The sequence below is a fragment of the Cystoisospora suis genome (genome assembly GCF_002600585.1).
Source record: "Cystoisospora suis strain Wien I chromosome Unknown contig_1211, whole genome shotgun sequence".
Classification (NCBI taxonomy): domain Eukaryota; phylum Apicomplexa; class Conoidasida; order Eucoccidiorida; family Sarcocystidae; genus Cystoisospora; species Cystoisospora suis.
The window spans coordinates 9,181-21,956 of NW_027154012.1; the positions used below are offsets into that span (position 1 = coordinate 9,181).

The window sequence follows — 12,776 nt, forward strand, 5'->3', positions numbered from 1 at the left end:
GGAAACTGACTGCTATTCTGGTCGGCAAGTTCACTTCGCTCACCCCTGACTCTGCAGTTAGGCGGTGGGCTCGCATGCACCGGCGGGGTTCAACGCCTCTGCCGGCCGGCTGACCAATGACCCGGGACGGGCATTAAGCAGCAGTACGAGAAAACGCGACTCCTCTAGCCACCCTTGGCCGGGGACACGACCGGCTGTGGCAAAACGTGTAGGGCTTCCAAACTACAGGTGTCCAAGGAGAAAAGGAATAGAATCGTACAAAGGAGTTGCGTTGCAATAATTGTCAGGCCGACAAAAGATGAGGCGCGACTCATTTTGATTGAAGTGTCCCTTTGTCTTGCAGCTGGTTCAGTTCGAGTTTCTGCGGTGTCTGCTTGCGTGGTGAGCAGCTAAACGAAGCAAGATGAGCCATCCAAGACAGCCATGCACGCCACTACGATTGACGGGGAAGACCATGATACTAAAACCTTGTCTGCGTGTTTTGAGAGTGATGTAAAGAGGCCTCTGTGCGCCACGTCTTTTCTTTATCTCTTCTTAGCTGCCTTCGAGCTTCTGAATCGGATATGCTACTTTTGCTTCATTTGGGTTTCCCAGCCCCTGGCTCGTCCTCACTGCGGAGCGCCGGCGATGCCTCTACGCGGCAACCTTGGCTGCTCGTGAACAGCTCGCTTCAGCTGCCATTGTTTGCTAGCCGGTGTCCTCAGTATCTGTCCGCTGGGGTGCCAGGGTCGTCTTGCTTCCATTCGTCTCGAAAGTGTTAAGTGACTGCTTACGTTGTCCAGGAGTGTCTGTCGGGCCCTCCAACACGGCTCAGCCCGCTACGAAGTTGTTGACCTGGCGTCAGACGGGTTAGTGCCCGTCCACATGTCAGCACTATGGCCCAAGCATTGTCTCAAAGATCTTTATTTCAGGAGTTCAGCGGGCCACATTTTGGAAGAAACCACCGTAACTGGATCAGCTACCGCTGCCGACTCCATAAAGAGACTTTCCTGTGCATTGTCCTCTTCGGGCTGTGGATAAATGTGTTTTCGAGTCGTCGCGATAGCTCAGAGTGCCAGACAGGATGCATGAGTAATCTGTTTTGCGGGGGTAGCACGCTGTCAGAAGCCGTGCGGGTTCGCCTACATGGGGTCGATGAGCAGGATACCCAAATGGGCCGCTTCGAGCCGGAAGGTCTGGCTTGGACCGAAGGGCAGCCTAGGCAGGTAGGCTTTCGGCACCATCATGGACACGCTATTTCCGGCCAGGAGGTATATGACTCTGATGGGTGGGGAGATGAGGAGCTGGTCGAGAAGCGGTTGCTGGATGACCTTGGTGTAGGCACGGAAGACTCCAAGCGAAGTGTGAAGGATGTAGCCGGACCCCGTAGCATCACGAGTGGAGCCCTTGCAGTCACGTCCTTCTTTGAAGCAGGAACCGAGCATTCAGATGCACGGGGGACTGTTTTGGCAACTGCGTCCGAGAGTGCTCTACCTCACCCGCAAGAGCCGAAGGCGCTGCATCTGGAACAGTTAGAGCGTCTGGTCCAGCAGCTACGCGTCGCCGGAGAGCCAGCTGATCAACATGTCATAATTAACTTCGAGCCGAATCCGCTGACAGAGAACTCATCCAGCCCCTGGCAGGAAGCGCCTTCTGTCACGGTCGGTGAACACCCGCATCACGCACCCGAAACTCACGCTATCCACAGGGGCGCGCAGGAGCGGCCCAACATATCCTTAGCTCAACTGAAAGAAGGGCAAACACCTGCGGACCTGACTGTCACGGAGGACGACAGTAGCGATGGAAGCTCGGAGGAAAGCAATGACCAGATAGGAGAAGCATCCGTCAATCAGGACGTCGCCTCCCGACCAAAAGAACGAGACTTTGCGGACCCCGCGGGAGACTCTTCCATATCGGAGCTGCATCCAGCCGAAGAGCTCGACTCAGCTGGGAAACAAACAGGTGGACAGGCCACGCCGGACACTGACGAAGCTGCTTCGGGCGCGGAAGTAAAAGGGGATACTAGCGATCGTAGCGCAAACGAGGAAGACACGTCTGGGGATGCTCATAGACCTGTTTCGGGAACATCAGTCGACGCAACCGGATCTCCCCTTGGCACCGGAGATGCTACCCAGGCGTACGAGTCGGTACTCGGAAAAGAGATTGCATCCCGAGCCGAAGGGCCCGCCGGGGAGCAAACCGCAGCAGCTGCAAGTTTCTCGGCCAGGGTCCTAGAGAGGTTGCGCAGGTCCTCAAATGGTGTGGCAAGTGTGCTGCAAGTTGTCGAGCACGGCCGACTGCTAAACGAACTCTCTCTGGTAACCATCGCCTATCACTTTAGCTTTCACACTCGTGAAAGCCGGCGGATTGCATTTATCATCGTTGCGTTACCTCCAGGCTACACAGCACCTGACCAAGGGCCGCTCTGCGAGTCAGTGGATCCTGAAATGCCACCACTCTCGTGCCAGTTGCGGTTTGTCAGCCCCGGGAAGCCTGCAAAAGATACCAGTGAGGAAGCACAGCTGAAGAATGTGTTCATTCAGGTCAGCAGCGCGGACAAGAATAGGAGCCTCCCCCTTGGCATGCATCACTTCGGCATCGCCGTGCACACCCCAGCCCATCCTATCGCAGTCAACGTCCCTTCAAACTGGTGGTTCGTAACTTTCCGTTTCACTGGTGGACACGCGGTAACCAAACACTTTGAGAACCGCCTTCTTACAGCTCGCCAGAAGTGCAGCTGGAGCGCGTGGCGCCAGGAGACGCCTTGCAGCGCCACTTGCGGAGAAGGTCTGGAGGTGTGGACCCGGACGCTTTTCGCGGGCGAGAGCGAAGATATCTGTGGAGGCGCCATCTTGAAGCGAAAGTGCTTCCGAGCACCATGCAGCGTAAACTGTCAGCTGGGACCGTGGCAGACGGTTGTGGACTGCACCCGGAGCTGCGATGCTGACAACCGTCGGGGTTTCAAGATCAGCATGCGAAAGGTTTTGATGGACAAAACAGGCTGGGGAGCAGCCTGCAGACACCAGTACTCATGGAATCCCGAGGCGAAGGAAGGGTGGTCCGAAAAGCTGGAGGCTGTCATCCGTCTTGAACCGTGTGAACCAAAGTTTGCAGGGTCCTGTCCTGCAGATGTTGGTTGCAGAGCGGAGAGGATCAACAGTCGCACGCTCTCTGTATCCTATCCATGGGGATCCTGTCCCTTTCCTTGCGGTGGCTTAGGCAGCATCACAAGCATCGTGCAAGTGGCCAATGGCATCCCCAGATGGATCGGTGAGCGGGACTTTCCTGAGTCCTTCCAGGCACCTTGTAGGGCAGATAAGGAGCCGCTTGTGACTCGGACACCATGTAACACATTTGACTGCGAGGACTGCTCCGTATATTTAGAGAATGCCACGCATGGAAATCAGTCCCGGGCATGGATTTTTTTCTTACCGACACAGGATGCGAACATCATCAAGATCACTGCCCCTCGAGGGGTTTCTTTCAGTCTACCCCCTCCTCCAGCTGCCGACGAAAGTTCCGCGCCGCCGTTGACAACTCGCAGCGGGGGCGCGGGAGCTGCTCCAACAGAGGGACACAAGGACGAACCTGGGAAGGACATGTCGGTTGCGAAGGGACTCCTCCCTCATGCGGAACATCCGACGGAGGAGGACTTGCTTATCGGTCTCGCTGGCCGTCCAGAGAAGAAGCAGCAGCTCGCTGAACTGACCAAGAAGCTTGACGGCGACGGAGGGGAAGTGCAACAAGAGAGAAAGAAGAGTTTTCAGAAACTGTTTGAGGAGAACGCCTGCGCACTCATGCCGGCATCATTTGGCTACGTGTCAACATGCTCCGTAGGACAATCCGAGAGGTACCCGGGTGCTGAAGAGGCAACACTCCGCCTTGCTGAGCTCATAGCGCCCCGTACAGATGATGCTCTGAATCAGAGCGTCTATCCCCACCTCCAGAAAACTACTTCATCTATTGAAGCACGGGGAGGAGTGAAACGCCGCAGGAGGCCGGAGTGGTTAGCTGTTCCGATCACTCTTGGGCAAGCAAGTGCCATGGAGGATCCTGGAAATTTCTACCTTTGGCTGATGAGCAGCTGGTCACCTCGTGATCCAGAGGTTTTCAAATGTCATATGAAGACGAAGCTTACTGTTCCCAAATCTTGCCTCTTAGAGTACTCTGCTGTAGATCCGAAAGACTGCACTGACTGCCGGGTGGACGCACCCAGAAAGATCATGTCTCTACGGACATTCGTTTACGCCAAACATGGTGGAACCTGCTCCATCCCTATCGAGCAGCAAATAAGTCGACCCGTGATTGTCTATGCGGCGTGCAACAAGGCCTGCGGACACATCCCCCATGGCGAGACAGCCATGCCATCCGCCATGGAAAAAGGAGGGTTCACTTCCCTGTCAGAAGGAGAGAAGCTGCAGACTTCATCCCGGCTGCGCAACATTTCTCGAACAGGCCTGAAGCACCTTCTGGAGAAGGTCGGAGGCCCACATGTAAGTGAACCATCTGCACTGGAGAGGGGTGGACGGTTCTCTGTGGATCTCGAGCAGGTAGCTGACTACGAGGATGTTGTGGGGGCTTCTGGGCAAGTGTCGAAAGGGCCTGACGGAGTCGACAAAAAAGAAAGAGCAAAGGATTCTACAGGGAGGCGACAAGCTTCCATGGCCGGTGAGAACAGTGCAGTCGCGGCGTCTGCGCCAAAAGAGACAGAAGTGCTGCCAGGGCACTCACGGGACAAATCACCCAAGCAGGCAAGCGACAAAGAAGCCCCAACGAGCGAGGGCGTCGCTGGTGACACGGCGGACCTGTCTTTGAATAAGCAGGGTACTGGAGGGCAAGCCAGCGGATCTGAAACGAAACCGGAGACTGGAGTGCCTACATGATGCTGTGTCTTGTGTATTTCGAAGGCAGATATGTTTTTTTACTTCCTCTCAGAAGGACAAAGTCTGTTGAAAGAGAGTCGGCTTGTTGGGGCCGTTGTCTCTCGGCTTCCCGTCTCGCCATTCGCATCTTGTGAGCGCTCGCACGATCCGGAAACGTCTGCATTCTTCGATAGGGGGGGCGAGAAAAACTGCTCCCGCCCAAGGCATTCGGGCTGCGTCCGTAGATGGTGTGCCAACTTAGCAACATCGCACGGGTAGCTGCCAACACGGGTCATCCGCGGTAGCCACCACGAGCGTTTCTCTCTCTTCCTCATTCCAATGGCCTAGTTTTTTCTTTCAGTTTCTTTTGGACTGCCGGCTTTCGATGTATACAGGCTGACCTCTGTTTGTTACTTTCTTGGCCCCCGTCCGGCAGAAACATATGTTGTGTATATATGCTCTCACTTCGTTGTCTGCTTGGAATACGTTTTCTCACTGCCTGGGAGAGACGGAAGCTTGCACCCTGCCATCGGCCCTTTGCGAATCCCAGTCGGCTGTGCGCGAGGGTCACTCTTTTCACGATGGAAGGCCAGCGCGCGGTGCAGCCCGTGTAAAGCGTATATAGCACAGTAGAAAGAAGCAGTGTTCACTTTTCACATAGTTTAGGCCTCAGGACGTCCTCGCAGGAAATTGTCTCCTCGCCGGTGCCGGAGCGCATACAGGTTCTCCTGAGTCCCTTCCATTCTAGGAGACACTCGAGGGTACGCAACGACCACCAGAGAGCTGATCGCACTAATGTGACAGCAGCTCACACGGCAAACGCGTATGTCGTGGCGCTGTGCTCGCCGCCGCAGCTGAGCCAACCTGCACGGCAGTGGATATCCACGAATGTTCGCAGGTTCATCTCGGCACGACTGCGCTACTCCCCCGGCACTCACAGAAACGTGTAACTATCCTCAAACGGTCTCCTTTTGGCTGCCAAGCCGGTCCAACGAACTAGAGACAAATGTACCATGCATGCACACTAGCGATCCTGGTAGGGTCACCTCAGTCTTCACTGTGCGGTCGGAACCGAGGGGCACGATATGTCGGTTCCTGAGGCCGTAACTGCTTGCTGTCGTTCAATGATACGGCGGTGCGTGCAGAGAGTTATCCTTACTTCAAATGCGAGCTCGAGCTCTGTACAGCTGGCCCCTGGGCCGCAGCTGGCTCCTCGGGCAGATCTCCTTAGTTGGCGAGTGTGTCACTTGCGTTCCGGAGTTGGTAGGCAGCCTCGGAGGAAACTTGCTCCTCTGCAGCCGGAACCGTCAAGAGAAAGACCAGGAACCACGCGGCTTTTGCGTGATGCAACTTCCGAACGACGAGCAAGGTAGCCACGATGCACGTGAATGCTTCAGCTCGGTGACCGCAATCATGGTAAAACTCCTGCGGCTAGGAAGGACGAAAAAAAAATAAAGTGGTTCCCGACTGGATACTGTCTGGCTCACATTGCGGCCGAGTACCGCGGCATTCCTGCACACGCTTGGAACAGTGGGATGCTCCTGCCGCCGTCCATTGCCTATTTCCACGACGATCCAAAACTGAATCGCCATGGAAGCTAGGGACGCCGAACCACTCCTAAGCGCTCCGTAGTTCTGGGCACTAATTCATGAGCGTGACCTTGTGGGTACGTGTTCTTGCCGCACCCTTCACCTTTTCTTCGAGGCACGCTTCCCTTCTCGTTGTAAGCATATTGATAGACAGGTCTTTACAAGGATAGCTCACCACCGGCTTTCTAAGAAATGCGGATAGAGAATTGTATAAGTTTCTGTCTATGGAGCTAGGGATGTAAATTGCTGAAAATGCAAACTACAGTATTTGTGCGTGGTGGCTAAGCGATTATGTGGCGATTGAGTATAGAACCGGATGGCAGCCACTACTACAACATGACTAACACGCAAACCGGTACGCGCACACATTGTAGTAGGATGGAATTTCCAGATCTCTGAAGAAACCTAGAATCCAAGTGGTACCGGTTCTTCAGAAACCAGCCAGTGCAAAGCTGGAGTGCCGTGTCAAGTGAGCGCGCATGCATGGCTTAGTACGCTCTTTACGTGGCTGAGCATACTACGAATCTGGTAGGTTTTACCCGTCTTCGCACGTAAACACTCCTCGCTCGTCAGCAAGCAGGGGTCACACTGGTATTGCCTTCGGTACGGAGCGGCATTTCAAGGATGAAGCCTAAGAAAGACAACTCGATTCCCGAGGCTTTCGCCCCGTTCTTGCTGAGCCGAGTTTCTGTCTGGTTTAATGTTACACATCGCGCGCCTCTTTGTCAAGTGTGACTCTTCTACAGTAGGCGACGGGTTCTTATTGCGACTTGGCGTTTTCTTTCCTTCCTACTCTCGTTGACTTTCCATATTTTTGTCCTTGCTCACGCCATGGAGCGCCGAGGACACTGCCGTCCCTCTGCGGGAGCACCGCGAAGTTCTCCTTGCCCATCTGGAAACCTCGCAGACCACCAGCTTCCATTCCACGCCATGGACGACCAGCCAGTTTCTGCTCACCGGAGAAAAACAGACTCTCGAGAGGCCAATTCCGCACCAGGCGAGCGTGCTCCTGCCGGACTAACTGAGGCTCCGACTAAGTTTCGACGCCGGGTTTTTATTAAGAAGTTTGCCGTCATGACTGTTCTCTTCCTCCTCTCGGCTTTGGGCCTCATCTTGTTCTACCGTAATCTGCCGGGTAACCGCGAGACGATACACACACCTCACCACTGTTGAACTGTTCCAACCTCCAAGCTGTGACGGTTTCTGATGCAGTGAGTAGTCTCTGTCTCCGAAGAGTGTCGAGAGAGTTCAGTGCTGAAAACTTTTACTTGGGGAGACGTGCATACTGAGCGGGAGTATGCTGGCGGCGTGAGCCCCGCTGGATTTGCGGAAGACTCAGTCCGTCCATATTTGATAGGCGTGCTTCGTTTCGAGTCCGTATTTGATAACTGTGTGTTTCGTTCCGAGTGGAGGTGCGTCGGCGGTCTTCCTAGTGTTGCGGAGCTCTGACCGGGCAGGGTTTCTCCAGCACTGCATAGCTTACCTGGCAGCTTCCACGCATCAATTAGGTAGATGGTTTGGCTATCCCTCTCGACAACCATGACCGATTGAATGTTCGAGCGTGCCGAACAGCTTCCTGAAGGCGTGGTCCGGTTGTGGGTTCTCCCCAGAGGCGTTTGGAGAAGAGAGGCTATGCAGCGGAATCCGGAATTCAGAACGACGACAAGGTTGAAAGTTCATCACGCGTATTCTCACGTTAGTGTTTTCCTGTTTAGGCCAGTCGGGTCATCGCTCGGTGTGTTTTGGTGGCAAAAAAGCGGCCATGATTCGTCGGCTATTATGAACGGCTGAGGGCAAGAGACCGGAACTAAAGCTTGTCCGTCTCTTGCTTTGAGATGCCTCGCGTTGTATTCTTGTGATGAGAGTGATGTGTCCGCGGAGGTGCATATAGCTGAAAAGTTGCACAACACAAAAGATATTTTTTCCAGGGCCTGGGTTGCGTGTGTGCGAGAATATCCTTTGTTGTACAACTTCTCAGCTGCATGTACCTCGAGCACAGCACTCTCACCGCAAGAATGCCACTCGAGAATTCTCATCTTTAAGTTTTTGCTGCGCTTGTTTCAAGATGAAAGCACAGTGCTCCGCTGCGCGACTCTGCTGCCTACAGGCTTATCACCGCAGTCTCGTTTGAGGCTGTCACAGTATCTGCCGTCGTCGCTCGGAGATACCAGCAAGCTCCGCGAGATGGAGACTGTCCGAGGCATTTTCTCCGTTTTTGCCGAGTATAAGGAGGAACACCCTGTTGCGACTCTCGCCTTCCTTTCTTCGTGTTATCTCCTTTACCAGGCTTTCCCGTTGTTCATGATCACGTTCACAGGTAGGACTGCACTTCTTTACGTTCCGGTACCTCGGCCGTGAAGGCGGCCGAGCGCGCATGGCCCGCACATTTTTGCCATCGGTTGCAGATGAATTGTTTTGGTGAGTCATTGCCAGTTCGCTTCGACACTTCCCTGGCAGGTTGCGGTGCGACTTTAGAGCTGCATCGGCTTGGGCTCTTCCTTTGAGCCCGATTCCTGATTGGTGCTTCTAAAACTGATGATCCCCGTGCTGTCCTAGTTGCGTTGAACGACTGCACCTAAGTCCAGGTATGATTCCTCGCTTATTCAATGAGCAAGCAAGGACATTTTGGTCGGTGGGCTTCTACTTCGTCTGACTCGGGGCCGGGCGTCGTCACGCTTTGCCACTCTGTTTTTTTAGTCCTTATTGGTTGGTGTGTTGTTTTGCATCAAGGTACCTCGACGCTGGTCACAATTCTGTTAGGCGCGCTCTTCTCCCCATTCGTTGCCTTTTGCACGGCCAATGCTCTCGCTGCTACCGGTCCCTCTTTGGCCTTCTTCATGTTTCGATGGGTCGGCAAACCTGTTGTTGTAAGCTTCTCGCGCATGTTTGGTCCATCAGAATTCGCTGTTTGGGAATAGGTTTTGTACGGTACCGACAACCGTGCGCTACAATGCCTCGTTTCGGGGGCTCTCGTGGATGACCGGAGGTTGTCCTGCTACACCCCTTACGAGTGGGTATTCGCAGTGGCATCGCGTGGATACCCGTGTGTGCGAGGCGTCGTCTGCGGGGGTTCTGTGCGTCGGCTGCGGTAGATTCAGTAGCTCAGTGTAGTATGCTCTCTCACACTGTACCAGACGTCTTCTGCGGTGTGCGTACCAGGGAAGGGCCGCGGCTCTCTTCGTTTCATTTCAGCCAAGGAATTGTTTACTGGGATCGAGTTTCAGCAGAGGGGTGAAGGCTACAGCTGGTGTTTTCGTGCACGTCAGCGGTTGTGACAGTGGTATCCAAGCTGCCGGGTTCAATCAGTCAGCGGCTCTCCCACTTGCGCAACTCCCTGTGCTCGTTCGTGTTCCACGCTTCGGGCGACATTGGTGGGGAGGACTTGTTAGAGACAGTTATTCAACTCTAGCAGATTCAGCCAACGAATTTTGTTTGCCCGTGCTTGTTGGCACGATTGTTACCGTACTGGTCTTTTTGACGAGCACCGCATGCTTTGTCTCTCAGCTCTTCCTCTTCCCCGAGAAACTGAAGAAACTGCAAAAGATTTTACATCCCTCGGCGGCAGACAGTCGTCCACCTGGAATCACAAATCACTGTCCAGAGGCACGGCGAGGGCGGTTCGACGTTGATCTTTTCCTGACGGTTCTCTTCTTGCGGATATCGCCTGTTTTTCCGAACCTCTTCATCAATGCGGCCGGTAAGAGAGATGTCCTATACTGCAGAAGCAGAAGTCACAAAGGACAGAAGTTACGACTGCGGATGCTACGGTGCTGCGTGGGCTGCAGCTGTCTCACTCGTGCAGGTGGGCCGGGGACGCGAGCCAGAATTTTGCCTTTGTCCGACCTACCGCTGGATGTGCCTGCGCCTCCAGGAGCATATAGCCTCGTGAGAAAGCTGCTGTGGCCGGGAGTGTCCCTAAAAGGAGGCAGAGAGACAGCTATGACTGCGGGTTGACTCACCTGGCAGGCGGCACGATGTGCGCGCGTCTGTGGTAGATCACAGTGGTGTGTGGCTGTGTATGCGAATTTGCAGCGCCTCTGTTGGAAGTCCCGTTCGACGTTTTCTTCACGGCGACGCTCTTGGGTTTGATGCCGAACACAGTTGTTTTCGGTGAGATCCGGGCCCCTGACTGGCTTGTTATATTGGGCACCGCTGGAGGCCCCGAGTTCAGATGCAACTCGACAGCTTCAGTAGGGCAGACTCACAGTCGTCGTGTATCTCTGCGTGGACGCGAGGGGGATGCGTGCAGCACGTTGTTGAATCTTGAGCGAGTGTAGATTGGCCCCCAGAAACGTAGAACTTGCTTATGGCCGAAGAACGACGTTGTGACCCAAGCGTCGATCACGAAGTACGAGTGGTGAAGCCGAAGTCCGCATGACGTGAAAACCTCCTTGCTCCTTTCGTGTCCGGCGACGGGTGAAGAGCAGCACGAGTTTTAGGAAACTCCGGGTAAAGAAATCCAAACTTGCTGGTGGAAGAGTGCGTCAGTCGAGGTGCGTAGCAATGTAAACCTGCCTCGGCGTCGTTTCTGTCTGTTTCAGTCTCCATGGGAAGCGCGTTGACCTCTCTCGACTCCCTAAGCAGTAGTAAGTTGCTGCATGGCTACACGTCAGGCTTGGGCCACGTTCGAGTGAGGGAGGGACTCCCTTGCGTCCGGCTGCCGAATTAGCGGCTGATATACTGTGTATACTACCTTCTGTTAGCCGTAGTCGTTCCTAGTTCACAGCTGCCGGGGACTTTTCCATCAGTCCCTGGGTGCGCTCGTAGGGTACCAGATTACAGGAGCAGTGTCGAAGAGACAAGACAGGGCGGAGTGACCCCACGATGGTCTTGTTTCTATTTTGTCCTGCGCCACTGGCCTCTCAAAGGTCCTCTGTACGCCGCGGTGACGCGGCAGGGCAGCCCTTTTCTACAATGTGGAAGCTGACAGTTCCTCACACCACACGCATGTGTGAGACAGTGACACTGCATCCGCGATATCGCCCGTGGTGCCTGTGTCTTAAAGGGACACTGTTGTCGTATGTCTGCAGCCCCTGGTGGATGGAGTCTGCACTCGTATGGCAGCCGCAGGGCGACTGTTGCCTCGGCACGGAAAACATCCTGAGTACGGGGTCAGAGGTTGCAGGTGGTTCTCATTCACGAAGTATCCTTACCTACTTCTTTGACGAAGCAGGTGATCGGTGCAGAAGGTGGGCAGGGAGTTACACTCACTTCTGCCTACGGGCAGTCAAGAAACCAGTTGTAATACTACGCTGCCGTCGCGCGCGCGTGTTGTGCGGTCCTTTAGGCTGGCGATTGTGGGTGTTGCTCTGCCTTATGGCCGGTGCAGTGACGCTAGTGAAAGTGTTGCGGAACCGCCTGAGGCCGCGGAGTGGCGGGGAGGCAGCAGAGGAAGACTAGCCAGTCGAAGGAGGAAGTTATGCCGTATGTTCGGTGAAGGAAAGCGCAGTTCGACACCCATCCATTCTGTTCTGATGCGTGGCGAGGTCGCGGGCAGAGGATGCTCGTTTCAGTGGCAAACAGTAGTGTCATCTCGAGACCCCATTTTGAGAGGTGCCTCCGAAGGCATACGCGAGAACCAGTTTGCATCCTGTTACCACTTTCATTACTGTGGTGCACGGCGGAAATGGACCCGGGAACGTGCACTAAAACTGGTCGTGTACCGATGCGAGATAGCTTTAGCAGACATCCTTCTCTCTTGGCAGACCATCTCCTCAAACCAGCAGAATGGACGGGAGTGTTGCCCTGACGCCTTGAGGGCTCGGTGATGTGGTCCTCCTTGAGCTACCGGCCAGTTCTCGTAGACAGCATGTGGCGTTTGTTCGCAGCTCGTTTGACCCGCGGAACCATCCGCGAAGTGGAAGACGCTCGTACACTCTATACAAAGCTGTGCCGCAGCAGTACACCATTTTCTGTCGTCCCGTTGCGCACCGTGGAATTTAGCCGTGTGACGCGGTAAGAGCGCGTGTTTTATGCCACAGAAGTGGTGTGGTCGGACGCGTGCTTGGGATATGTGACTGTGATCAGTTCGGACGGCGCGCTCAGGGGAAGTGTCAGAGCATAGGCAGCTTGAGCAGCACACGGTGGGATTGCAGGCAGGTTGCCGGAGTGACGAAAGAAAAAGGTGGTCATATGCACTCAGGTTGTCAATGAAAAGCTAGTCAGATCGAGTTCTGCTTGCCAGAGGACAGCGGCTTGAACACGGCGCGGCTTCACACGCGAGAGCCTTACGCCGCGACGCATGCGTCTGCGTCACCTCTGTCCAGCTGGCAGCGGTAGTGTCGAAGGGGGTTGCTTCGTGTATCAACGGCGGCTGCTCCACAGTCGTGTATCAACGGCGCGGCGG

The 12,776-nt window shown here is 54.8% G+C and overlaps 2 protein-coding genes across 2 annotated transcripts; both read left to right on the forward strand.

Moving 5' to 3' along the window:
* Positions 1-185: 185 nt before the first annotated feature.
* Positions 186-5,268, forward strand: CSUI_002853 (tsp1 domain-containing protein tsp12 related). The gene has a single exon (XM_068063052.1). The coding sequence runs from the start codon at positions 876-878 to the stop codon at positions 4,860-4,862; it is 3,987 nt and encodes a 1,328-aa protein (XP_067924972.1). The 5' UTR covers positions 186-875; the 3' UTR covers positions 4,863-5,268.
* Positions 5,269-6,957: 1,689 nt separating this feature from the next.
* Positions 6,958-12,771, forward strand: CSUI_002854 (snare associated golgi protein). Its single transcript, XM_068063053.1, has 7 exons — positions 6,958-7,565; positions 8,538-8,747; positions 9,161-9,297; positions 9,935-10,127; positions 10,463-10,540; positions 10,972-11,016; positions 11,718-12,771. Exons 1-7 carry the CDS (start codon positions 7,262-7,264, stop codon positions 11,828-11,830), a joined length of 1,080 nt encoding a protein of 359 aa, XP_067924973.1. The 5' UTR covers positions 6,958-7,261; the 3' UTR covers positions 11,831-12,771.
* Positions 12,772-12,776: the final 5 nt, after the last annotated feature.